Source organism: Anneissia japonica, unplaced genomic scaffold (genome assembly GCF_011630105.1).
Source record: "Anneissia japonica isolate Jap-2015-1 unplaced genomic scaffold, ASM1163010v1 scaffold724_len3256291_cov202, whole genome shotgun sequence".
Classification (NCBI taxonomy): Eukaryota; Metazoa; Echinodermata; class Crinoidea; order Comatulida; family Comatulidae; genus Anneissia; species Anneissia japonica.
The window spans coordinates 367918-378271 of record NW_022744966.1 but is presented as its reverse complement, the minus strand read 5'-3'; the positions used below and the strand labels follow the sequence as shown (position 1 = coordinate 378271).

General features: G+C 35.5%; 1 protein-coding gene across 1 annotated transcript in view; it reads right to left on the bottom strand.

The window, feature by feature from the left end:
- Positions 1-249: 249 nt before the first annotated feature.
- The window catches only part of LOC117119803 (enoyl-[acyl-carrier-protein] reductase, mitochondrial-like), an 11189-nt gene continuing 1084 nt past the window's right edge, over positions 250-10354 (bottom strand). The window contains exons 2-9 of the mRNA XM_033264718.1: positions 8937-9037; positions 7831-7962; positions 7075-7218; positions 5774-5876; positions 4524-4626; positions 2466-2539; positions 1936-2069; positions 250-1077 (exon numbers count right to left, since the gene is read on the bottom strand). Of these exons, the coding sequence (XP_033120609.1) occupies positions 911-1077; positions 1936-2069; positions 2466-2539; positions 4524-4626; positions 5774-5876; positions 7075-7218; positions 7831-7962; positions 8937-9037 (958 nt within the window). The 3' untranslated portion in view covers positions 250-910. The remainder of the gene's footprint in view (positions 1078-1935; positions 2070-2465; positions 2540-4523; positions 4627-5773; positions 5877-7074; positions 7219-7830; positions 7963-8936; positions 9038-10354) is intronic.

Here is a 10354-nt window from a genome sequence, read left to right as displayed (position 1 = left end):
CGTAGAAATAGAAAACCTAGAAATATAGTAAAAACGCTGAATAGTACTCCAGCGTCGCGACATGCCGACGTTGGTACGAGTAGGTTAGTCTACAAACGTCGCCTAAAGTAATTGATTTTACCCGGCAGAACGAAAGAAGGAAACTCCGCTTTTCAGTTGTCTTAGGCGATTGTTTCTTGACAAACAATGACCTTTCAGAGGTCAAATTGCTGTCAAGCATATGAATTGGCTGCTTCGCAGCAATTATGCAAAGGCTTCTTCTCATTTTCTGCTCTTGTAGATGGTGGACCATCGGACACCTAAGCCCTAGATCCTTACTTAGAGGGTGGGCTGATCGATAGTTTTTTTTGTTAGAACTAGGTAACAAACATACAAGGTTGGCTTAGATCATGGGTTTAGCCAAAAAAAAAGAAATAGGCCGTCCAAAATGGAAGACAAAAACTGAGCGGGGGTGGGTGGTATTTGCTATAGGTAAACCAGGCCCAACTAGGCTAGGCCAAGCTGAGTAGGCCAAGCCGTCACGGTAAAAGTGGCTGTCATAAATAATTGTTAGCCATCCAGATGACAGCCGGATGGCTCGCTGGCTAAGCCCTTGGCCTAGATCCACGATGATTCTCATCCAACCCACAAAATCTAAAAGTACATGACTAGTTTTCTCCAGCTCAGTGAACCACACTTTGATAGGAAGTACAGTATTGAGGCAGGATGGGAAGGATAGGAGTTTTGTAGTGCACAATAATAAGATATGGTAGTTAATATGATGCGTTGTGGCCGCAATAACCTCAGATCTTGTCCCAGCAATTTTTTTTTAACTGGATTATTATTGTTTGATAATAAATAATATTTTCCATAATTTAATACCACAACAGTACATAAGTGTTTTCTTATACCCAAAATTCAGAAATACCTTTCAGTTATCAAATACAAGAATTTGTTTCTCAGTTGTAAAGTCTGCCATAGCACTCTCAATACCGCTTTTGTAGTCCTTTATGTTGACGAGTCGATGACGAGGAATACAGAGACGTCCTTCTTTTGACCACTGGCATAATTCATCAAACATCCTTGCAGCTTCTACACCTAGATGTACAAGAAATTTAAATTGATGCAGGGGTCAATTTTCAAATTTAAAAGATGGAGAACTAACTAATCAACCAAGCTATAAGACAATCAATAAATCATTGAATCAATCAATTAGCCTATCAATCAATCAATTGATGTATCAATTAATAAGTCACTATATAAATTAAAATCAATCTATTAATCATTATTAAAATAATAAATAAGCAAATTGAATATTTATTTATCTTTTTTAATATTTTATTTTTTAGGAACATGGGATAAAGGTTCCCATTCAAAATACAAACATACAATCATGGTCATGAGAAACAACCTCAACATTTGACAGGAAATGACAGGATTGAAGGTCAATCTGATTAAAAGGTAGATAAACAAATAAATCTGTGATCAGTAAATTACTAAATAAATTATGAAATCAACCAATCTTCAATTAATCAATCTATCAGCAAAAAATCACTAAATAAATAAGTTAGAAAAGAGTCAAGGAATTTGTTTATTAAACAGTCATTACAAACAGCCAACTAATATACTGATCAATGAATGAATGAATGGATTGACAAATCAATCAATCAATCGATAAATTTTCAATATTTAATCAGTGATTCCCTTAATCAATAAATAAGATAAACAGTCAATTACAACCAGCCAACCAATCTACTGATCTATCAATCAATCAATCAATCCATCCATCAATTGTTCTATCAGTCAATCTATTAATCAATCAATCAACAGGACCATTATTATTTAATCAAAGAATGTCTCAATTATTCACAAGGCAATTCATCTACATTGATACACTCAGGGAAACAAAAATGGATCAATCAATCTGTTTCTAGGTAACGAAAGAGTAAAACTTACTATTTGGGTTGTTATCGTGCCACCTTGTCATCCAGTACCCAACAACTTTGATGTCATTGAATATCAGCATTCCGGTTGGCACAGTAACCGGCTGTTTTGACATTCCGCCATATGTCACCATGGTCCCACCGTTTCTGAAAAATACACAAATATTACACAAAAATTAGATTCCACTGGGTTAGATTAGTCTAACATTCTTATAATGAATTTTAGTTGCAAAATTATATATTAAGATACTATTATATGAAATGCATAAAAATATATATATTCATCAATGGTTGAGCCAAAAAGAGAGTGCTTGGGGGAATGTGTTCCCTGGATTTTAAGGGGTCAAAATTATTTAATTAAGAATATTCACATTTTAACAATATAAGTAATATGTTGTTGTTGTTGTTACAATATAAGTGATGGTTTGTGAAGGTTTAGCGTTATGTTTGGGTTCACTTTCAATATCCAATGTCCAACCTCCCAGTGCATATTTTTGTACCATATTATTTGATAATAAAAAACATGAAATAATATGAACTTACTGTAGATACTTCATCAGACTTATTGCACTCTTTCCTCCAACAGCATTCAAGCCTAGCTTAGGCTTTGGCAGCCCCTAAAAACAGATAAAAGGAATATTTAATAATTTCAATAGAACAAATGTTCAGTGGCGGCTCTAGAACACATTTTCTTGGGGGAAAAGCTGGGGCTTGAGCTTGTATACCTGAGGAGGCCGGGGTGTCCACCTCCCACATATGATTGTTTTAAAAATAGGGACCTCTGAATGGCTGGAAATGGCATTCTATGACTGTGAAAAACATGTTTTGGCATGGTGTAGGCCTATTTTTATATTTTTCTTTGGGGGGGGGGACTTGACTTGTCCGATGGAGGACTTAAGGCCCCACCCCACAGGCGCTGCCACTGATTAAGTTGATTGTTGCTAATTGCTAATATTTTAGGAGATATTCTTACCCCAGGTAACCCACTTTAAATGATGCTGTAAGTACTGCAGATGAGCCCAACACAAGGAAATCTTTAAGCAAAATTCACCACAATTAAAGCTCAGACCACACTCTCAAATCTTATGTGACAAACAAAATGTGATATGCCCATACTTGGGTGTAATATGACATCACCATGTCCCATATATGGGCACATCACACAAATATTTCACATAAAATTTGATGGTGTCGTCAGAGTTTAAGTTAAGGTAGTGTAGTGACCATCAAATACATTTGTTTACGGGTAAATTTCCAGCACGATTAAAAATGGTAACGTAACTGGGTTTGGTCTACAAGAGTTCGTGCTTTAAACAGGCAATTCCATTCGTACAAAAGCCTTTTGATGGAGAAAGTGTACTTTTTTAGCAAGGGTTGCCGAAGTCAATATAAAATTCATTATAAAATTGAACTGTTAATTTTAATTATGTAAGAAATACTATGTTCATGTTTAATTAATCTTATTTACAAGTTTAATTGATATAAAATTCTATGAGAATATTAATTTTTATAAATTTGAATTATATAGTTTATTATACATTTCTGTATAATATTAAAATGAAGTAATCGTGTAAATATAAAGTTAGTATTATAGCATTAATTATTGTACATTTAACGTACGAGAAGAAATAGGATGAAGGAAGAATAGCAAAGAGAGCTACGGTGAAATAATTGGCAGGGTAAATTAAAGGAGCTCGAGCCCCTCAGCCTGCAGGCTGCAATATGAGAATCCCTGGATTGCTGTATATATGATCGGGAAAAAAAAAGGCAGTTTATAGATTAAAGTTCCAATATAATTTATGACTAAAGCTTTTGTTGTCAGTCACTCAATACCATCTTCACGAAGCAGCAGACATTGTGCAAATCCGGGCATTGACTGCAAGAGAAAGCTCTTGAAAATAAATTACATTAAAATTTAGTCTTGTAATACTGTCTCTCACTTTTTTTTCCCAGCTTAAATTTTTTACACTACTGTGTATAGACATAATTGCATGGATGGTAGGAACATCACCGTGTACACACAGTAATTGGAATGACAAATGGAAAATATTATTTTTGTTCATTCAATTAAAGGTATCAACAAACAAAATATAGAAGATGTAGTGGTGATAATGAGTAGGAGGAGGAGGAGTGGATGAAGGATGATAATGACCCATCTGATGGCATTGCCATCTGATATTTTCTAGTTTTTTTGCTTAAATTTAAGTGTGTTTTTTTTTTTGGCAGAATAGGCTAGATAGATACTTGCATTATCTGAGCTCCTGTGAGTCATGAACAAGCAAAATCCTTGAGCATTTCTTTAAAAAACAAAGCAAGTGCTATGAAAATTATTATTATTATTATAATTATTTTTATTATTCTGATGTGGAAGCTACCGGAGCCCAGCATACAGCCTAACAGAGTGCCTGCGTGCACCCGGGTGTGACAGCGACGTTGTTTTCGACATCAGTGTGGATGGAGCCATTTTCTGGATACTTAGACTGATAGCGCAAATGCTTTTTCGGAACTGTTTTAGTTTAAGTACCGTAGTTTAAGTCAAAATTATTTACTGCTTGTTTTCTTTTTTTTTGCAAAGCTATTATCATCCCATCATTACCTTACCTGAAGCAGCTTCTGTGGTGATGACATTCTCAGTTCAGTATCTGTAACCACAATATCAGCACCAAGATTATGCAAGTGAGCTTTCAGTTCATCAACATTGGGCCTGTACGTAGAGAAAGGTCGATGAATTGGATTGCAAGCACGCTTTCATATATGCTCATTAAAATCACATGATCCTTTGATGCCGGAGAGATTAGTACGACACACTAGTAGATTATCAAAGATTAAATTAAAGATTGAGCAAATCAAATGGCCGAGCGGTTAAGGTAAGTACGCCGTAATCATAGTCAACAATATCGGCATGTTTTCCCAGCCGACTCGCTCCTATAGTTCTGGTGCTGGAACAAGTCTTCTCGGATAAGGACTATAAACCGTAGGCCCAGTGTACACAAATGCACTTTAAAGAACCCAGTACATCTTTCGAGACGAGTAGAGGGGTTACCCCGGTGTACTGGTCCACTCGGCCCCTGTCGTGGACAGATAAAAGTGCGCTGGTTTGCTGGCTGCAGAGGACATGAAGTGACCCACAGGGGAGGAGAAAATTATTGAAAAGTGCAACATCTAGTCCACTGCACCTTTGATAAATCTTTGAAATGGCGCATTATAAATATTTGTTGTTATTATTATTATTATTATTACTATTATTATTAAATTAGGTAAGAAAAAATATTATCCAGAATTTAAAATTACTGTAACATCTGTGGTAAATTCTGAGGAGAAAAACTCTAAAATACAACACACTAGTAGATCATTGAAGATTAAATGAGGTAAGAAAAACCATTATCCAAAATTAAGAATTACTATTTAAAAACGTGTGGTAAATTCTAAGAAAAAAAATAACTCTAAGAAATGACAAACTAGTAGATTATTAAAGATTAAATGAGGTAAGAAAAAATACTATCCAGAATTTAAAGTTACTATAACATCTGTGGTAAATTCTGTGGAAAAAATCTCTAAAATACGACACACTAGTAGATTATTGAAGATTAAATGAGGTAAAAAAAAATATGTTATCCAGAATTAAGAATTACTATAACACCTGTGGTAAATTATGAAAAAAAAAATACACGAATGGTTGTTTGGTTGCACTATCATCTTAGCTCTAGATCTGCTAGTATAACTTCCTTGATCACATGTTTTTCTCAAGTAAACATATTGTAAGTAATGTTAAACATAATGTAAATTAAGGCCCCCTAGTTCATGAAGTGTTCTAATTGTGCCTGTTAATATCAGTTGCTTTAGATTCCTACCTGTCACGTACAATGTTGATCGTTTTTAGCCCCCTTGCTGCAGCAATCTGGATGGCCATCTGACCTGCACCACTATTGGCTGCATTTTGGATCACAGTGTCACCTGAACAAAAGAACCAGCATTTCAATGATCTGTTAGTATCTCTTTGATAAGATATGATGTGTCCACAACCTCTCAAACATTTAAGGGAAATTTCCATAAGCCAGAGATAAAAAAACAATTAAACATTTATCTGACTTTACAGAGAATTTTTTTTATCAACAAATTGATAAATAATAATAATATTAGTGCTTGAATAAAAGAAATATAAATTTAACATTTTAAATTGAGACCATTTCTACCTACTTTTGTAAACTGAGGCCTATGTAAATACAAAATAAAATAAATAAATAAATAAATAAAGGAACAATTTCATTTCAGGAAAATTTTTACTAGGGCCATTTTTGCTTAAATTTGAGAATAGAAAAGAGTAGATAGCAGGGGTCACTATAGAGTACCACAGTTGTGTCGTCACAATGCCAGGTGGCGCTCTCTGTTGTCAAAAGACGTTAATTACCGTTCATTACGCCTGAATGACTTCATATGCTTTCTGGAATAGCCATTTTTAAATCTAATATTTTACCATCAAAATGTACTAAAAACACAAGCTCAATTAGAATTTACAAAGAAAAATTAAGATAAAACATCTTAATAATTACGTTAGAAATTGGAATCAATGGTTTGTCAGTGGAGAAAATGGCACCCGGTTGAACTCTTCGAAAAAGAGTAATCTGATTTTGAGAACATGAGATGACTCACTCTCTCTAAGCAAAATGTATATTACATACAAGCTGCTATAACAATTAGGTTTCTCATCTGGATTTTACTTTTCAGAGAAACATACAAGGCCACCAAGCGAGAGATTGATAAGCTGCCGGAGAAAGTCACCCTCCCTGGGGTGCCTAAAATGAGAAATAAGTTCTCATAAAAATATAGTTAATTTAAAATGAAGCTGACAGCATGTAATGAAAATAATAACATGACTTCAAGTTTTTGGAACACTGTTGGAGACTAGCTCCAGGGTTTAAGTATCTACAGGGGTTGGTTGGGACAAGAGGTAATGGACAATGAACCATGCATTCATGCTCAGAGAAAAATTGAAGATGTATGTACAGGATATATATGTCACACAAGATAAGAAAGATGATTTGGGATTATTTTACCACCAAATACAAAATGACATTAAACAACATTTTAAAAAACGTCAAATTTGCATCATGACACATAAATCAATGTGAATGATTGAGAGTGATTGACATGCCTGCTTGAAGATCTTGGAAGTCTGCCAGCATCCTGTACGATGTGCATGTGTTGACTCGCAGCGTGGCAGCAAACAAACGCGGCGTTCCCTCTGGTAGGACGGTCACACAGTCAGACGGGCAGACCACCTGGCTCCTCCACGTTCCTAGTAAAAAAAAAATTTTGACAATGAGCACTCGCGTGTTGTTGTGGGACAACACGCGTTTGTATGACACGGGCGTGTTCTTGGCCCTATTCTTATTAGTCAGATGTTAAATTTGATTGACACTTGAGAAAGGTCCACTGTACTGACTTTTAAGCACTGATGTGAAGATGAAGGGAATTTCAGTTGGAATATCTTGAGAAAACTGTAACATTTACTTCATATACTATTTAACAATTTAACTGTAATTTGGAATGCGAATTGGATATTTTAGTATTTTAAATTCAGCTAAATCAAGTTTTTTAAAGTGAATTTTTGTATATTCAAGCGGGAGACCCACTAGCCCTGCCCCTGCTTGTAAGAAAAGTCGATTAATTACAATTAAATATATTTTATTATCCTGACGAAGTTAGAATCTACTGCTAGCAGTGCTGCCTCATTTTACTCAAGAAATTTGTAAACAATGTTCAAGTTGGCTAAGTCACTTGAGAATGTGGAATGGTAATTCATCTATTTTCTGGCTGGTATAATGCTACAGAAAATTTTTATATAAATAAAATATGAATACATAAGAATTTTATTAAACAATAAAAATTGGAATACATAAAATTTTACCTAATGAATTAATAGCTGGTATCACCATGTCTCCCACCTTGATATCTGAAGCACCACTTTTTATTTCTACTACCTCCCCTACACCTTCAAAACCCCCTACTGCTGGAAGAGGAGGTTTTACAGGATATATACCTGTGGGTGGAAAAGAAACTTATGCCAAACCTCATAAAGCAAAGTGGTACAGTAAATATTTAGGGTTAATCCAGCTAAAAATATGTTGTAATCTAAAGTCCTGTCCGGACTAGCAAAACTTTATGACATCACATCATGGCCATATATAGGCACATCATGACCATATATAGGCACATCATGACCATATATAGGCACATCATCGCCATATATAGGCACATCATGACCATATATAGGCACATCATGACCATATATAGGCACATTATGACCATATATATAAACACATCATGACCATATATAGGCACATCATGACTATATATGGGCAGACAATAGTTTTTTGTTAAAGAAAGTTTGATATTCTGGCCAGAGCTGAACACTGTGGTAAATCCAGGATGTTTATGCTAGTGTAGTTCCAATCAAGAACTTATTCTTAAGGGGAAGGGTCCAGAGGATTCGCCTCCCTGCCACCCCCACCCCCGGCCAGAAGCTCCAGAGTTTCAGCAATGTTAGTCTGAACAATTTCATGATTGGTTTTGGATGCGCCAATTCTTTGATCCGCCGATACCACATATACAATTGCCAACTCTCATGCATAATGCAGAAGTGTCATGCATAAGCATCCACTTTTTATGTCCCACGCCTACTGTACCTTGTATTATCTCACACATCATAATGAAGTGAATTAGTCATTAAAATGTGAATACAAAACATTTATATTTCTTATAATAAAGCTTTACTGACCGAGGACATAGCGTTTCCACTATAATTTAATAAAAAAACAAAAAACATAGACGGCGCTCTATTTCTTGATTATTACATAGAGGGCACTATATACAAATTATAATTTTTTTTCAGTCTCACAAAGTTGGCAGATATATGAGATTTAAAAGAAAAAGGAGTGAAAAATGATGCACTGTAGGGAGGGGGAAGAAAAAAAAAGGGGGAGGTTGTTTCGGTAAATGTTGTGGATACAGTACCTTGAATAGTATTTATGTCAGCAGGGTTGATTGGGGAGGCCAGCATCTTTATCCGGATAGATTTCTTGTCCACCAATGGTAAATCATTTAAAGTTTCCAACCTTTACAGATTAAAAGACACTATTAGGAAGTATTGTACAGTATGTTTGCTGACCGGCTAATAAAATTATACTGATGCGGATGCAGACAGGGTGCAGACAGTACGATCGCACCCCTTAAATTGTATTAAGAACAATTGTATTGTATTGTGTGAACATAGGCCTAGTACTGGTAAGATGTTTAATGTATGAGAGTGCAGCCTCAGTACATATTCTCACAATTTTCTCACCTCAGCCCCAAACTATAGTAGGGTTTAGGTGTCGACTCTCGACCCCTACCGCCAAATCCTGCATCCGCCCCAGATGTAGTTGTTTTTCATTTATGTCTACCAATTCAAACTACACTGAGCAATGAAACACGGCCAGGATGGAAAAAATAGGACTTATTAAATGCTCTGCCGCATAATTGACTGCAGTGGAGACACTCCATGTATTCAGTTTGATACTTCGACAAAGTTAACAGGATATTGGAGGTCCCACAACCATTAATTTTAAATCTCCCTAAACTCTGCCTCAAGAACTATGGCAAGGATAGCAACAGTTCATGATTTTACATACGTGTGGAATTTTTAATAAAGCTTAAATAGAGCATCATATTTCTTCAAATTAAATTACACTATTATAAGCATATCTTAGTTAAAATATAAATATATATATTAATTAACATTTTATATTTATAATTTTATTTTATTTTGTTAAAAACAACCACAAAGTTATGATGATTTACGACATAGGACTAGATCAATTCAAGGGCGCACATTTGTTTTAAAAGGTGGGTGGGGTGACAGTTGTCTGCACCCACCTCAGCCCCATCATTGCTGTGATGCCAACTCCCCCACCCCCTTTCCTATACAGAGTGTCGCTCGCACTGCATGTTTATGCAAAATTGATACGCAAGATTACATAATACAGATTCTTATCAGCGCGGTCGGAATGATATCAAAGGACTGAATTCGTGTTGTTTCTCCAGTTTACTATATCTCCGTGCTTAACATCAGAAAGAAATCTCAAGATTAATAAATAATAATTCATAATTATTTTAGAATTAACTTAAACCACAGTTTTATACAAAACATTTTAGCATAGGCTTAAACTAATCTGAGCCTAGCCTATGCTATTAGCTAGCCCCTACCTAGCTAGTAGTAGGGTTAGCCTAGCCTAGGCCTACTTTCTAGGGCTAGCCCCTAGAGTAGAGGAGGCCTATTATTAGCCTACCTAGCCTATTATTTAATTAGCTAGCCTAGGCCTAGCCTAGCCCTGTCTCTTATACACATCTAGATGTGTATAAGAGACAGTTCCTATACAGAGTGTCGCTCGCAC